General features: G+C 39.2%; 1 protein-coding gene across 1 annotated transcript in view; it reads left to right on the top strand.

Moving 5' to 3' along the window:
* The window catches only part of LOC129721310 (MOXD1 homolog 1), a 74,934-nt gene extending 62,444 nt beyond the window's left edge, over positions 1-12,490 (top strand). The window contains exons 3-6 of the mRNA XM_055673744.1: positions 2,458-2,750; positions 8,300-8,978; positions 9,036-9,566; positions 9,669-12,490. Of these exons, the coding sequence (XP_055529719.1) occupies positions 2,458-2,750; positions 8,300-8,978; positions 9,036-9,566; positions 9,669-9,836 (1,671 nt within the window). The 3' untranslated portion in view covers positions 9,837-12,490. The remainder of the gene's footprint in view (positions 1-2,457; positions 2,751-8,299; positions 8,979-9,035; positions 9,567-9,668) is intronic.
* Positions 12,491-18,607: the final 6,117 nt, after the last annotated feature.

Raw genomic sequence — 18,607 nt, forward strand, 5'->3', positions numbered from 1 at the left:
CAGATAGTTGTCGGAGGGATAGAATACAATCTCAAACTAACTTAGACTGACATGTGTATGCTTTTAATGAATTGAGGGCAGCTTGACTCTCTGAGAAAATACAGATATTGCCATACCTTTACTTCCTAGCCAAGCAAATATTCGTGCATTTAAAAATAGCATTTGATTCAGCTTAAAAAACTGTGGGCGACTGTCCCATTGGAATTGATATATTGATACCTGGTCCAAAGACCCCAGCGCCTGTAGACTCGCCCATTTTAGAGCGGTCTGTTAAAAATATGATTGATCTTGGACGGAATTTAGGACCTCCTATTTCCTATTCGCTGTGATTGGATTCAATCACTTTGAAAGGAACATTGAAGTTAGTCCAAGAGTCCATCCAGTCTTTATTCATGGTTACTAAGGTGTTCAGTTGGAAATCTTTGAGGATTCGTAAATTTTCCTTTAGATCCCCTTCCTGAAAAGTTTTAACACGTTTGAGCCTAAGAGCACCTCTTTCGGTTTCAAGTTGTACATATTGATGCAAAAGTAGAAGATATAGAAGAGCTTCTAAGGCTTTGGATGCACTGGCCACTGCTCCTGTTGTTGATAAGCATGTCAGACGTTAAAGTTTATCTAGCTTTTTTTGAACTGATATTTGTGTAGTTTTAGAAAAACACACTAGCGAATATGTTACTCTCGGTCTCACTATCCCACTCTTTGCCAAATGTATTGCTGCAAGCCCAAAGAACGTTATTTGCTTTTGAGATTGCATACTCTAAATGGTCGTTCCAGTTGAGCTTATGGTACTTACTTCGCTTGGATAGCACCAACTGTGTTTCTCCCAACTTAAGAGTTGCAATATTATACTTTCTATTTCTTGTAAATGGGAATATGACTGTTTAAGAAGGATTGACGTTTAATCCTTCCGGGTTACAGCATTTGAGTGTGTAATTTAAAGCGGATTGCAGTCTATTAAAAATAGTAGACCCGAATTTACCCCTAACTAAAATAGTAATGTCATCAGCTAATCCGATGACTTCGTATCATAGGTTTATTAAGTTGTTCAGAAGATCTTCGATACAAGAGACCACAATAAAGGAGATAAAACCCCTCTTTGCGGACAATCCCTTGTTGGTTTTGTCGGTAATGTTGATCTTCCTAATTTGGCTGTGATCAACCGGTTTGCTAACATCGCAAGTGTCCTATTTGAGATGCACATGTCGAAACCGCGTTTTTGCATAGCTTTTTCTATACATTCATGAAAAGCATTGTCAAATGCTTCCTACCTGCTAACATTGAATAATTCGATCCAATTAATTTAAATAATTTATTCCTAATTCCAGGTGTAGGTTCCCATATTACTTTATTATTCAAACTTAACTTGTTGTGCATTTAAATACATATGCCTGCACCTTATCTGTTGTCAAGTATTTCAAATTATCCTAAATTAAAGATAGGTTCAATACAACTATTAACTGTTAGCTATTTACAGAATACTGGTAAAGGTACTGCTATTGGTAGAATTCATTGTCGCCAGTAAAGCAAAAACACACATACCGTAGCAATACACAACTCATCAATGCAAACCTCATTAACTTAGGAGCTATAATCCTCATCTAAGGTAATCAAAAAATAAACTCTATCTTTTAACCAAGCATGAATTTTCTTAAACTGCAAATATAAACCACAACCAACAACACAACACAACACACAACAACATTTCAGCCACTCACTCTGATATAATCTTTTTCATAAACAAAATATCGTTTTTGTAACTTACGAACAATTTCCTTTGACATTTTAAACTCTACTCGCATACACGTTACCTGACATTGTTTCTAAAAATAATTCTAAAAGTATCAACTGCTTTTCCTTACGACACTCCAGCCCTCGTCGAAAATATGTTACGCTACGCATATACAAAATTCATTCATCAGATTTGCACTATAGCGGAATGCCGGTATGGTTTCTTTCCTAAAGTTGAACCCATCCATCGCGAGGAAGTTCCAACATGGAAACATCCGTTGGTTTCATTAAACCGGCTCGACAAGAGATGGGACGAAGAAGGTAGTTTACCGGTAGAAATAAGAGCCCACAACAAGTGTGGGAGTCAAAAGTTGACGACCCGTTTTATGGTCGTCACTTTCGCCGGATTCGGATTTTCACGCGACGGACATGTCTATAAATATGTCTTTTATGTTTTCCCGTGACGTAAAGCTGCTGATGAGTAAAGTTAATTTTGCCACCCGGTGCTTTTACAGCATTAGGCGATCTTTGCATAATCCTTAACAAAGTATATATGAAAGCACAATTACGTATAACAGACAAGTTCAAGATGTCAATAAACATGTATGTTTTCAACAAAATTGAACAAACACTCGAATATAAATAGCCACCGTCATAAATGTGAACATCAAATAACATTCACTTCTGAAAAAATAATTAAAAATAAATTAAATTTGTTTTTATTTTCAGACCGACACGATGAAAGTGCTGTGGTCCTACGGCGACCGAGATCCGGTTCATGGTGATCTGAAGGACCACGGCAAAAACCGTGGTGCACGATCGATACAATTTCTCGGCCCGCTGTTCAAAAAACCGACGGATCCTACAGTGCGACATGACATCCGCCAATGGGACGTGACTGTGAAAAACGTTTCCATCGATGCCAGCATGGATACGCTGTACTGGTGCAAAATTTTGAAAGCGCCCACTCTGCGCGAAAAGCACCACATAATTGGTTACGAAGCCATTCTGACCAAAGAGAGGTAAGTTATTTCTGACAAGCATAAAAATAGATTATCGAGAACTGATTTTTTCCTGACACACTAGCACTAGCCAAAATTCATGCTACCTGGTGTATAAGAAATGCTACCAGCAGTAAAAAAGTACAATTATGTTGTCATTCATTTGATTTGTTCACATCTAACTTTTGCAAGTATTCCGGTTCATCAACCGGTAGCGAGTGTTGGGAGCGGTTATTTTTACTTTGTAAAGACTTCTATATTTTTTCTGAAAATTTTATCAGTTCGTCTAAACTGCATATATATCATACCAAAATATATCTAACTAATGGTAGCAGTGGTCATAGGCTCCTACAGAAAAAAAAACTGCATATAAGTTTTGCTGCGCTATTGAACATAGCCATAGTTTCAAAACATGAGATCGAATCATTACAAAAGTAAGCCATTCGAAGTCAAGTGATGGTATACTCTCGGGACCCTTCTCCTTTTTTCTAGATTCTTTTCTACGATAAAATAAAGTTACCTACGATAAATGTTATTGCCTGGATTGTGCCGTGTCAAATAAATGTTGTGTGAATAAAAAAAGTTATTGCTACGACACATCCAACAAGTATGCAGCGCGTCTCCAAGTTCATCTTTGTCCTTCATACCAGTTTTACTGATTTCTCAAAGGACAGTGCCTCAATCTCTATGATATTCCCTTCAACACTTCAGTTTTCTTCACAGTCCCAATACCTTACCTGTCGTTGTGCATTACAAAAGTTGGCGCGGTTCGATTTATTCTTATCAGCTTTGAAATTACTAAGTGCAAAGAATAATCATCGTTACTAAATTCAAATTAACCGAGCTTGACTATTTTTAATATCAAACATTTTTTCGGCCAAATGATATGAGTTTAATAATTACAAATTGGCTTGATGAATAAAAATAATTTTAAGAATTGAAAAGTATGACCATTCTGACTCAATCTGTTTTCTTCAAATGCGACTTGATTTTTTTTATTTCCCATAGAACTGTACAAATCGTAGTGAATATGAGTTTCAGTATCAGCGAGAGCACCGCCGTTATTGAATTTACCCCTAAGAGACTGCTGGTTTGCAATCTCAAACAGAATTCTTGCCAAGAAAAAAAAAACAAATCGGATTCGCTATAAAAAAAACTATATACAAAAACAAGCAGAGCATTTCCCGTCTAAGCACAAAAACACAAGGCTACTGAAAAGTTCAATTTTCCATAATCCACTATAAAAACTGACTTATGATGCGTTTTTCAGCATTTGCAATTTAGAAAAGATAACAGTAAATTGATAGTGCTGTTATTTTCTCTATTGTACACAACTAAATAACCGATGCATGAAGATAATAAAGTTTGTCAATGCAAATACATTAATAACAGGCTCCGATCACCGTCAGTGTGAATAATGGCTTGGCATTGGCGTGCTCGATTTTTCGCGAATTGTAAGAACGACGTCTATATTTTGTGAATTCAGTGAACATTACATACCTTACCAAACAGTCTCAAGCCGTGGTGTTTTTTTTTTTTTTTTTCAAAGGAGGCGCGAAAATATGCGAACAGACACCTGAGAAGAGAACTAAGGGTGTAAGGATGAAAATAGGGGTGAGATGCTGGGGTAATTACACTCCCCCAAACACCTGCTGATCCCTATCCCGACCCACCAAAACCCCTCCAGTCTCCAGCCCTGGTCTTCCCAGAAGAACGATTAAGTATTACATTGGGGAGTGGTTTTTATGCGTGATGCATCCTTTTCACTCGTATAACCTCCTAGCTAACTACCTGAAAACTGGTAGTCAGCTACCGCTGAGGTGTTGGTGGTTGACCCACCACACACGTCGCAGCTCCAGGACGATCTGGAAGGCGGCCGCACAAGCCGCGCTACAGATTTCCAGATCGTCGCACATCCTCCGGACTAGGTTGTCCGATGTAGGCCCGCTCACATCAATCCTGTCGCTCCTCGCTCTTACGAAACAGGGGCGTACGAAGAAGACATGCTGTGACTGGTGGAAGTTCACTTCGCCTCCCGACCCAACCGGATATCCCCGGAATAAGTCGGTGCGTCCATCTGTCCTTCGAGACATCGAGAAAGACCTTCTAGTATCTCGTATGCCCCTTGTGTCACGTTGGTCGAGGCATTTTTTTTCCTCCTTGATGGCGAGCTTATAGGTTTACCGCATCATGCCGGACAAGACACAGATAGTAAGACACCGTACGATACACACTCGCAACTCTCAGGCACTTTCCAGTTTACCGCGGTAACTGTTAGTACCTTAAGCTCTGGAGCACACTGACCCACCATACCTAAGTATGGATGAAACCACGCTGGCAAGAAGTCTTCGCTTGCTACCATAAACCGCTGAGCTATTGAACATCATACGAGATAGTGATGCAATAACCGATCAGGCTCTGCTACAAGCATAGTCGATGTGGGCTCCCGTACATGAGCTTGTCGTAAACCATAACCTCCAAGAGCTTTGAAAACCGCATTGAGGTGATGGTGCAGTGTCCGACTCTGACCACTGCCTGTTGCTCCGATTTACGCTTGTTCACAACCGTGTTCTCTGTCTTATGATGCGCTAGCTCCAGTTTCCTGGAGCGCATCCAGTCCTCGACCTTGCGTAAACAGTGCGCGGCCGTCAAAACGAGCTGCTCGATCGACTCACCGTAAACCTCTAGCGTTATGTCGTCTGCAAAGCCGACGATAACAACCCCTACAGGGAACTTAAGTTTCAACACTCCGTCATACATGACATTCCAAAACACCGGGCCCAGGATGGAATCTTCCGGAACTCCTGCGGTGATTGGGACGCACTTCTGACCCTCCTCCGTGTTGTAAACAAGTACTTGATTCTGGAAATAATTTTCCAGAATCTTGTACACCGGTACATAAATGCTCCTGAGTGGGAGCGCTATGGATTCCCAGCTGGCGCTATTGAACGTGATCTTCACGTCGAGCGTGACGATTGCGCAATAGCATATTCCCCTTCTCTTGCGCTGGAGTGGTACCTCCGCCGTCTTAGTGACGGAGAAGATAGCATGCTGCGTGGACCGACCCTTCCGGAAGTCGAACTGATTACTTGCCAGGTCGTTTACCATCCGTGTACCTCACCTCTGTTGAGGATGATCCTCTCAAGCACCTTGTCCGCAGTGTCCAGCAGGCAGATAGGGCTATATGCCGATGGGTCCCCTGGAGGTCTCCCAGGTTAGTGATACCATCCGGTGCCTTGCTCATCTTTAGGGAGTTGGCGATCACGATGAGTTCCTCATTCGGAACTCTTGCCTCCTCCTTAACCTCGAAACGGCCGTCGTCGCTCGCGGATTAGATGCTCGGCAGGCTGGCCGACCATTCCTGGTATATGTCTGAAATACTGGACAGTCGGACGTGAGACCGATCGCCGTGGTGTGGCCTTTGCTGTACGTAAGAGCCTTCTCCACTCTACTCGGTCCAGGGCTAGAGTTCGCCAACTCTGAAATCTGTGTATGGTACGTAGGTCGTCTTCTATCTGATCGATCCACCTTACCCGCTGTGCGATTCATCGTCTCGTCCATGACGGATTGGTTTCGAGAACCATCTTTGCTGAGCTGTCGTCCGACATGATCATAAAATGCCCAGCCTATCGCATTTAGTCAATCTGAGCGGTGTGGGCGATATATAGCTCCCCAAACAGCTCCTGCAGTTCGTGGTTCATTTACCTTTTCTACGCTCCGTTCTCTATCTGCAGTCCAAAGGTGGATCATGGCCGTAGAGATTTTCAGGAGACCAAAAAATACACGATTTTCGATCATAATGCGCCGATGAATTTGACGATTTTCAGGTACCGTCGCAAGCAGCTAGACTATCTCCGCTCCAGCTGCGCATAAAATTCTTCTTTTTTCATCGTCGGGTTTTCCTTCATGTGGGCAGTGCACGTTGATGATGCTGTAGTTAAGGAACCGACATTTTATCCTCAACTCGTACATCCTAGTGTTTACCCGCTGCAACCCCACCACGCCTAGGCGCATTTTACCCTGTACTATGGAGCCGGTTAACAGCTTGCTGATGGGGTCACAACTTTGTTGGAATGTAGCTGCCCGATGCTCAGGCATGGAGAAAACACAGCACTCCAGAACGCGGGCGGCTCATCTGCTAACAAACACACCACACAGGGCAATTCGTATTACCTTTCGTCGCGCGCTAAAGACAAAACACTGGAGATCCATTCGTTAACACGTGAGCCGATGGTTTTTAACTTCGGTACATGGGGCAACTCTCCCAGCTGGTCTCGTGGTACGATGCGCAATTGTCCTGTGCACTTAACAGTTGGCTGCGAAGTCTGTGTATAATAAACAGAAGGTTGAGTTCCGATACGGAACGTAGCACCAAGGCTTTGCTTTGCTTTACATGAGGCAACCGAGGGCTTGCAGTTTCGGGGAGCACACAAGCATTAGTCGCCACGATGAGATCGGCAAAGGTATAAGAATGGATAGCTTGATGGTAGTCATCACATACAACCACCTGCAATGTTTTTTTCATATGTACTTTTGTAGAAAAGAAGCTTTTGAGAAAACACGTGTAAGCAAGCGGGCTTCCGAGAACTTACGAAGTCTGTTTTATTTGAGACACTGTGGGTTTTCGTTTTGTATAAGCACTCAAGGGCAATGAAAATACCCTCCGTGACATCGCTTTAAACACACACATTGACAGTGCTTGTTCTATCATCCATTGAGAAGAGAAAAAGTTCAAAAGATATTTGAACTCTGGGACTTTTGTTTAGTTCACCCAATAGCTTATAGGTTTACCACAGACTAACAGACGTAACATTGGAACCTAGCTCCACAGACTAACAGACATAACACTTCGAACAAATTTTCAATAAAGTAGTCGTTCGGACGATTTCAGTACTTTACGTTAGTAACACCAGCACCACCTGCTGCCGTGTTCGCGCTGCGTCATGTATTTCGACATCAGCGCTAGCGTTACGGCATGTGTCAAATGGGGAACCACAAAATGTGTAAGAGATTGCATGACAGCGCCCCAAGCGGCATTGTCGCCCGAAGACTGTTATTGGATTGGGAATTTAAAATGATCTTTTTTTGTGACGATGGCGCTAGATTCCAGTGTTACGTCTGTTAGTCTGTGCTAGCTACATCGCCACAATAAACGATCATTTCAAATCTTCAATCTAATGGTAGTTATCGCGCGACAACACCGCCTGGGGCGCTCTCATGTAATCTCATACATATTTTGTAGTTCCAAATTTGCCACATGCACGTACGCTAGCGCTGATGTTGAAATAAACAACGCAGCGCGAATACGACAGCAGACGGAACTAGCGGGGTACCAGAGTATTATAACACGAAAAACTCTAACTCTCTTGAATCTTCCGGTCAGTTTGGAAAACAGAGGCTTTGTTTCAAACGCATTCAATAATCTACAGAAATCTCACTTTGAAAAACTTATTCATCTTCATCAGTTTGATAAGTGAATGCTTATCAAGAATCTTTAATTATAATCAACCGTAGCAACTGTCACTGGTTGTTATCTGAATTTACTAATTTGCTTTCCATTCCTAATGCAGCTCCACCAAACAACCGCTTGTTCATCACATGACTCTGTTCGAGTGCTCACCCAATTCCTACCCCGGATCGGATCCCAACTCTTGGGATGTTTGGGTCAAAAGCAGTGGAGCGGTATGCAATAGCAATCTTCTCACACCCAGGGACTGGGATTCTTGCATCACACCGGTCGCCACATGGGGCATCGGAGCTTCTGGGCAATTTCTGCCAGAGCATATTGGCATTCCCATCGGTGGTAATAAAGGAGGCGCCAAATATTACATGCTTGAAGTGCACTATGATAATCCACGAGCGAAACGGGTACTAGATCATTCCGGATTTCGAATGCATTACACGAGACACGTACGCCGTCACGATGCAGGAATGATGATCTCTGGTGTTTCTATATCGGATACACAAATGATCCCACCAGGACAGAAACTGTACCGGAATGTTGGAATTTGTGGGCCCTCGTGTACAGGAGTTGTTTTCCCACAAGATGGTATAAACATCGTATCAGCTGCATTACATTCACATGTAGCAGGACGAAAAATGAAACTTAGGCACGTGCGAGAAGAAAAGGAGCTTCCGCGAATAGTCGAGGATGATAACTATGATCACAATTTCCAGCAGATCAGACAACTAGAAAACGAAACTACAGTTTTGCCGGGTGACTACTTAATAACGGATTGTGCGTACGAAGTAAGTAAATTTAACTCCATACTTGGCCAAACTCTCAAGCTCATCTTTTATCCGTAGACTATCGGCAGGAAACGTCCAACGCTAGGAGGCTACTCAACGAAACAGGAAATGTGTCTGTCATTCATCACCTACTATCCGAAAATTGAACTAGCTGGGTGTTACAGTATGACACCCGTGAAAGAATTTTTCGAAACATTTGGAGTCTTTCAGTTTTACTCTATGAATATGACAGACGTGGAGAATCTTTTTCTTTACAACGGAAACATACTGGATCTGCTCCCAACAACAGTGTTTCCGAATTTTGCACCCGGTGGCGACGTGGATGACGAGCAAAACCAGATTGCTATCAAGGCGTTACAAAACGCTAAGGAATACAGTATAGTGGACGAAGAAGACGTGCTTTACAAAGAATCAATACTAAACAAATTAATTATTTCCGACCCTGTGGAGTTCCATGATCGGACATTTTTGTCACATCTAAATCAACTACCCTGGCAGGAGCCACTCTTCACCCGTCGAGTGGAGCAGAGTATTTTGACGGGCAAACACATGACCTTTTGTCGAGTATCGAATGACTCGATTTCTGTGGTAAGTCTACATTGATCCATTGTTTATTATAAAGCACATACTGTATATCCTATTGACAAGCAGAAATTTAATATTATCCATTTATTTTCATTATATTTACAGGCGGCGGAAATCTTCAAATACCCTTCTTTTGATGCCTATGTGAAACCTCCCAGTCACTGCCCCTTTCACCTGTTTATAGAATACAATCAGTCATCGAGAGCAAGGAAACTATCCAGTACAAAAGCGCTGGTGTTATTGTTGTTGTTAGTTGTCTATCATCATCATTGAACCGAAAGACTTCATGTTATGTACCTACGTTATATGACCCAAATGAGAGTCTAAGTAGCACCAAATGTTGTGCACTGTTGGGTCACAGACTAACAGACATAACACTTCGAACAAATGTTCAATAAAATCATCGTCCGGATGATTCTAGTACCTTACATTAGTAACACTAGCACCATCTGCTGCCGTGTTCGCGCTGCGTCATGTATTTTGACATCAGCGCTAGCGTTACTGCATGTGTCAAATGGGGAACCACAAAATATGAATGAAATTGCATGACAGCGCCCCAGACGGCGTTTTCGCGCGATGACTGTCGATTGGAAATTTAAAATGATCGTTTTTCTGTGGCGATGGAGCTAGGTTCCAGTGTTACGTCTGTTAGTCTGTGGTTGGGTCATTCTCTTTCTTCTTTTCTCATAGATCTTCAACCTAAACACGTATTCTACTTAACTGCTCTTATTTATTGACCCATTTGTTTATAATACCTCTAATTTATTACCCAATGTTTAACTATTACCTACTTGTATGCACAATGCATATTTTTTCACTTTTTAACTTAATACTTAACTACAATAATCATAATTGTATCTATCGAAAGATTTCTACTAGCTTACAATAAGCGAAAATAATACCAAAGTTGACTTCCATCGGTAAATGGAAAAAAATAACTCTAATTCGTTAGTATATCGTAGCATCGTCTAAGTGCATTGTTTCAAGTTGGTTGATACAGATATTCTTTTGATATGATATAAAAGTGAAAGTCAGTGAGCGAAAAGCTCTACATAAATTAGTTTAGTACAATCAGTTATTATTTAGCATTACCAGATTGTTTCAGTTTATTTTGCAACTGAAAATTACTTAATATGACTAAAAAAACGCTAAAACTGTTTGCACCGATCTGAAACTGACAAAACTTAGATCTCCTGTAAAAAGTCTTATTGATATATAGTTATATTAATATATAGTTAGACATTAAACAAAACATTAAAACACCATCCCTAATAGAAACGTTGGTTTTCTATGGATATATACGACTCACTTCATGCCAGTCAATCCTAACTGTAGAATGGCTCGCTAATATTTGAAACAAAAATGAGCAAAAAATGCATAGAACGCTAGCCATTTCGCGTTGACGGCGTTGCTGATATTTGTTTGGTTTTTGCATGCGAAAAAGAAGGAAGGAAATATTTTTGCTTTTGTCATCACGCACATTCTGACAATTGCATATGAGAGTTCACGTAGGTGCGAACAGCCTTCAAAATCTCTTTCAACGCGAATAACCCGATTTGGTGCCAACTTTACCAAGAAAACAAATTTGCAGTGTCCGAAACACGAAACTGAATCACATTTAGTTTTATTGATATTTATTACTGATCAGAGTGAATAGATAGAGTGACGCAGAGTCTGAAACCAGAAAAACCAAACGAACCGTCAAACGCTGTACCTAACGAGCAAAGTAAACAAACATTGCTGTTCGCTAGATTTGTTGGAAAAAGTATCGTAATCATTAAAAAAAAGTTTTTCATAAATTGAATTTTTTTTTTCATTTTGTTTATTTGAATGAATCGTTTCCTGGTAACAATTAGACAAAAGTACGAAAAAAATAACAGTTTATTTGCCTCAATTTCATTTTTTTATGTTTTATACGCAAGAAACTACGACATAAGCTATACTGCCATGGAACGGCTGTCAAACTTATTAGCGTTCGCTTATTAGTCCCAGCAACAGCAGAAGTCTCAGCAGCAGCAACAGTTTCAACGTCGCAAGGCTACAATATAGGATTAACTTTAGTCAAAAAAACAAAACACACATAAAGTAAAACAAACCTCTTCCATGCAATCGTCCTGGTTTGTTTCACTAAAATCCGGCACAATTTGGAAAACCGGGAGCACACCCGGCATAGCTCTTAGCCTCCCGCCGGCTTTGGCCACGTGCAGGTCTTGCTCGTAATTAAATTGAAGCTGTTCAGAATGACAAAAAAAAACTATTTATTCATCACTTGTAATTATTTTCTAATTTACTTACACTACAAAGTCGGGTGTTTTCGTCAATGAAATAGTCTGCTGGGAGACAACAAAAATCCATCCACTGTTTCCTCACAATCGGATTCTTCGGGAACCGAAAAAAACTCACATTCCTTACTGTTTTTTGTTTTTTTTTTTGTTACTACACAAAACGCACTTCATTTTATCTATCTCTATCAAACTTTATCAAACGAACTTGTTTTAAATTTAAATACAATAACGATCTATTCACTCTGACAATAACAACACACCGTTGAAGTCAACTGAAACTTGCGCAAAAAGGGGCTGCCAGAAAAATATTTTAATGGATACATAAAAAAACCGTGTTGCTGTTTTGACTGAATTTCTCTCTGCGCCACTCTATCTATTCATTCTGTTACTGATAATAATGCGCAGAGTCTTTTTGGAAATCATAAAATAAAAACAAGAACAATTTCTATGTGTAGCCAATCAGCACTCTGGCTCGGCTGGAATTTTCTCTATACTGAATTGGATATTTATATCTGAGCCTGTAGGATGAAAGAATGTTTTTCGCATTACTAAACCTGCTGTAAATTTATAGATTTAAGATTCATAGTTTGTCTATATTACATTTGTATCATATTTGGGAAATAAATGAAATACTCAATCATAGTTTTACGCATTTTTTTGACATGATAATTCATAAATACTAACCTGATTAGGAATTAGGCATTTATCACATTCAGAAACTCGAGCAGGCATTCATGAGGGCGTAAAACATATTTGTGTGTCAACAATCGTCGAACGTACACAAATTATTCGAGGATGTCCATCTGACGGTTGTTTGTTGACGAAGTTGCTATTGAATGCACCTGAAGAGTTGATGAGCAGATCGGTGAACCAGAAGGAACAGTGGAAGTAGAATAGCGATACGATCAAGCAATAAGGTTCTGACTTCTGGGTACGACCGCGGTAACCGCACGCAACGATGCTTGTGAATAACCAGGCCCACAAGCTAGTAGCACTGCTTTCGAACTCTTGCAAAAAATGAGATATGCTTCTCCATGCAAGATACGAGTAGTTTCTATGAGATTTATAGTAATCAGGAATCGTAATGTACCAATAACTGCCTTGTACAACGACATGAGAAGAAACTTGATTACATCGACGGGAATGTAATTAAGGCTAATTGATAGCCTGTAGATCCAACGAGTTTAGCAGAGGTTAAAAAAGTTTTTTGGATAGTTGAGCCACGGGGCAGCAGAAAAGGGTGGTCTTTAAGCCGAACTATTTAAAGTCTAGAGCGAACAGCTGTTCAGTGCAACCCAACGAATTATCTTGACGTAAAACTTCTCAACCACTTCTCGCCTAAATACTCCCCCGTATCTTGTATCATAGACTGAAGCCTTTGCAAAAATCTTTCATTGGAGCGTACCAGTGAGTTTTTGTTAAGGGTGGTCCACAATGGACCAAAACTATACCCTTTATAAGATCCTTGACAAATGCGAACTTGACAAAAACGAAGTACATGTTGGTTGATAGAGAGCGTTGGAGTTCGTCGAGTGTGATTGATAGGAATTGTTGGAGACGTGGGGATATCCACACCGCACTTAAAGCTCTCTGGCGACAGTGACAACTGTCATCCAGTTTGACACAAGTGAATGAATTCGAATACTCGGTCTGGTAGTATCTTGTTCAAGATTGCAAAACAGCGTTTCAAACTGTGATGTCAAATGATGACTAGAAGGTATTTGAATGGAAATTATCGTTCTTTATGGCGACGAAGCTTAGCTTCAGTATTACATCTATGCTCGAAGTCTCATATGCTTCTTAGCTTTGAAGATGATATTGACATGGTTGACAAAATACACTAAAGCCACTTTTTACGCGGGGGATACTTGCCGCGTAAAAAAACCGCGTAAATTCCGGAATCCGCGTAAAAAACCGCGTAAATTCCGGAATCCGAGTGAAGAGAAACCGAAATCCGCGTAAAAAAAATACCGCATAAACTCCGGAATCCGCGTAAAAACCGCCTAGAAAACGACCTAAGTGTACTTATTCCTTGAGCGAAAGCGATAGCTAAAATTGCGAAAGAAACTACGTTTAAAAGTTACTGTAAAATATGTATTTTAAAGCATTTTATTTATTTTTACGAACATGTACCTACTATTCAAAAAAAATGTGTTTGAATCGTTTCCAGGGACAAAAAAAATTAAACTGAAAACAAAATTATGAAAACTTCTATTATAGTGGCACCCAACATTTTTGGCCTTGTGACCTCTTTTTGTCAAGCACAGGAAGTTCGTAGCCCCTTTGCACAGCACGAAGAGCTTCGTGGCCCCTAAGAAAATTTTAGGGATTATTAATGAAACTGACATAGTCTATTATCTAAACCTCCAGAAGAACTAAAAATCTGAATCTTCAGAAATCTAAATCTCCAGAAGGATTAAAAAATAGGTGCTTTCGTAAATAATGACGCCACTAGAATTAGTTAGTTAGTATTAAATATTTCGTTTTGTTATTTTACTTGTATGATGCAAGGGCGTAACCGGAAATTGTTTCTGAGACGAAAAGGGGTGAAATCTTGAGAAGCAAAAAAAATTGGACATTGATTACACAGTGCAATAATTTTTTTGCCTTGGCTCCTATGTTCGATTTTTTGATGAAGTTTGATGCGAAAATAAATTTCCCTGAGTTTGAACATATTTCAACTTAAGGGGCAACAATGGCGCCATTTTGAATTTTTGGAAAACCGGTAATTTTTGTGGTTTTTTCGACGCCATTTTGTTTTGAGGCCAAATATCAAAATTCTAAGAGTTTGTCCACATATTAGTATCTTTTTATTCATCTTTTGAAAGAAAACAGATCTTTAACCGGACAAAAACTGAGCTCAAAACGGTGATTCTGCGAAACCGGTTTTGGCATAGTTTTAGTATATTCCACAAAGCAAAATAATATCGATTATTTCTGAGTATTAATGGTGGTAGTCAAATTTTATCTTATTTTGAGTAAAAAAGCCTCAGAAATCGAATGGTAGGTGTCTGATTAACGTAAAATGTCATGTGTTTCATGTTGTATATTGATCAAAGCAGGTATAGTTTTGAATAGTCTTTGATTTTTTATTTCTTTCCAAAACTTTTGAACAGCATATCAAATTGTTATGAAGCTTGTTATTTGTAATTGTGAGAGATGACTCGTTTGTAGGACACTAGTTATGTTCAAATAAGTCGTGTAATACTTGAGATAATAGACTTTCGTTGTTTCAACAATTTAATACATAACGGTTGCTTAAGTTTGATTACAATCAAATGAAAAGGGAACGTATAGGGCAGCCAAACTTTGAAACCACGTGTTCAATCATATTTCATCAGTTAACCCTTAAATAGCCTTAAATATTGTTCAAATCGGTTGTGTAGTTTCTAAGATAATGAAGTTTCGTGATTTTCACATTTCGATACATTCCAGACGAAGCTACAGTCCGATTACAGCAAAATTCAATAGGGTGTTATGAGGCAGCTAGACCTTTTATTTGACACTAATTTTGTGGAAATCGGTTCAGCCATCGCTGAGAAAAGTGAATGAGTTTAAGTAGTCTCCAGAACACGTTTCTTTCCATAACTTCTGAACCACATGTTCAACCTTCATAAAATTGAAAAGTTAAGGGTTTTTTAGGTAGCCCGTTCATTTGAAAGTAATTTTGTTCAAATCGGTTTTGTAGTTTCTGAGATATTAATGTTTCGTGATTTTTACATTTTGATACATAACCTCTAAACTAGAAATCAGATTACAAATAAATTCAATGGGGTCTTATAGGGCAACTAGACCTTTCATTTGCAATTCATTTCATTGAAATCGGTGCAGCCATCTCTGAGAAGTGAGATTAGGGGAGCGTTACACACACACATGCAGAAAATGCTCAGCTCGTCGAACTGAGTCGAGTGATATACAACATTCGGCCCTTTTGAGCACTTTTATACCTTTAGTTTTTGCAGTGATTGCTATACCTTTCTAGGAGAAAGGCAAAAAGTGAAATGATGGAAATGACTTTTAATTTCAACTTCAATCCCAAGCAAGGCCGCAAACATTGAAATAGTGCAATATCAAATTTAAATTATGTTGAGGCCACATATTTTGATCGTAGCTATAGTTTTGAACAGTCTGCGGGTTACGTTTCTTTCTATAACTTTCAAACCACATGTTTAAACATTATGTAATTCATTGTTTAAGTGTTTAAAAGCCCATTAATTTGAATTCAACTATGTTCATAGCTTCTGAGATATAAGAGCGCTTTTCACATTCTGACGCAGCGCCAAAACTAAAAGTTTAATTACAATGAAATTCAATAGCAACCTAAACGGCAAATAGACCCTTCATTTGACACCTAGGTAGAAAGAATCGGTCAGACCATTTCTGTGGAAAGTGAGTGCGAAAAAAAGGTGCACATACACACATACACACCCACACACAAACCTATACACCTATACATGCATACATGCAGAAAATGCTCGATTCGTCGAACTGAGTCGAGTGTATATGACAGGTGGCCATTTGGATCACTTTTCTACCTTTTAATTAGCCAGTGATCGTTAGGCGGAAGTCAATATGTTTACTTTCATTATGTGATTTCACATTTTTATGAACAACGGACAAAGTTACAATCCGATTACAATGAAATTCAATAGCAACCTATGGCGCAACTAGACCTTTCATTTGCAATTAATTTCATGAAAATCGGTCCAGCCAGCTCTGAGAAAAGTGAGTGAGAAAAAAAAGTTGCACATGCACACACACACACATACACACATACATACATACATACAGAAAATGCTCAGTTCGTCGAAAGGGGTCGCGTGGTATATGACATTCGGCCATTGGGACCACTTTTATACCTTTGGTTTTTCCAGTGATTGCTATACCTTTCTAGGAGAAAGGCAATACGATGTATTTTGCGGTGAGAACCGAGGGGTAAGACAGTGAGTAAATTTGAGTTTTTCCGAGTTTTTCTGAGAATACCTGAAAAATTAAGAGCAAATATGAGTAACTCTCATGTCTCTGAATATCCATCCCTAAAATTTTTTCACACCGCAAATATACACATCAATGTTGCTCGGTCCCACCGTTCATATATATTTCTTGCTCTCAAGGTAATCAAAGATGTGAATCATCTGAGAGTTTCGGAGTAATATTGAGTAAATTAGAGTAACTCCCAAGCAAAAGAGTAACTTAGATAAAAGTGATTAAATTTCAGTTTTTCCGAGTTTTTCTGAGAGAACGTTAGAAATAAAGAGCAAATCTGAATAACTCTCGTGTCTCTGAATATCCATCCTTAAACTTTTTTCCACCGCGAATATAAACATTAATGTTGCTCGGTCTCACCGCTCATATATTTTTCTTTTTTCAAGGTAATCGAAGATGTGAATCATCAGAAAATTTCGGAGTAATATTGGGTTAATTAGAGTTACTCCCAAGCATAAGAGTAACTCAGATGAAAGCTGTCTCGCCCCTCGGTGAGAACATTTAATGAACAATGTTTTTTTTTACTATAACCATAAAATATATGTTTTTTTTTACTGTAAGCACGCAAACGGTTTTTGTCATTACCATGTTTTTTGTTGTTGATTTTACCAGTGACAATGAAACCATTGTCAGTGACTTCTAAATGTATACACTCAACTGCATAATGTTTTCTCGGTAAAGTAAAATACCGTACTACTTGAAAACGTTTTCGTTTTCCGTTGTACCGTAAAAAATTTACTGAGAAATCGGAAACCGAATATGTTTACCGTAATACCGTAAATTTGTTTGCCGAAAAAATCCGTAAAAAAAGGAAATTGGGATGTTTAGCTATATCAGTTTTTTATGTCATCTGAAAGAGTTGCATTTTCTAAGCAAAATGTGATTTTAAAAAATTTTCTATCGTTGTCATTCAATTTTTAAATCACGAACTAAATCTGCTCGAAATCGCTACAATGACAGTTCGCCCTTATACCAACTGTAATTATAGCGATTTGGAGCGATTTTTATTTTTTATTTAAAAATCGAAGAACAATGATATAAAATAATAGAAGTATGCTTTATTGAAAAAAATTAATAAATAAGAATTGAGTATCATTCGCCTATATATTGCAATTTTAATTTGTTTTATTTTCATTGACCGGCAGAAGTTGTTAAAAATAATCATTCTGGCATCAACGGTATGGAACGTTCAAAAACATTTCGACGGGGTTGACGGCCGTTACGAAAAGAAAAATAAGAAGCCAGCTGTCGCGTCTTGTCTTAGCTATTGACCTCCGACATTGAGCAGCGGTATGCTGTTATTATGCTTCACGCAAAACAGTATTAACTCTTTGCGCACTTTTAGATCTTTTGGTAATTGATATAAGTGATGATCCGAATCTCTTACTTGTACTTTATTTTGAATGTTCACTTGAAAATATTTTAGATTATAACAGGTGACATCATAAAAATACATAAATCAAAACAACGAAACATGTTGTTCAGCAACACTGCCAGCAAGCCTGATGATAAATTTTAACGCACACGGGGTTGTCAATTTCAACCAATCAGCGAGTGGTTCCCAAAGTGGATGCAAATCTTAATCTATACCCAGTTGTCTCTCCTTAGTTGTGAGCACCCCTTTGGCATCACGCCATGTTTCAAGAGCTAACACCTCAACATATGTGTAAACGAGATAGCACATCACCGCTTCTTTTCATACATATTCATCTTACTGCTGACAGCGGGCACAAATTAATTTGAGCCCAGGACATGAGTTCATTGTCATTCACT

The sequence above is a fragment of the Wyeomyia smithii genome, chromosome 2 (genome assembly GCF_029784165.1).
Source record: "Wyeomyia smithii strain HCP4-BCI-WySm-NY-G18 chromosome 2, ASM2978416v1, whole genome shotgun sequence".
Lineage (NCBI taxonomy): Eukaryota > Metazoa > Arthropoda > Insecta > Diptera > Culicidae > Wyeomyia > Wyeomyia smithii.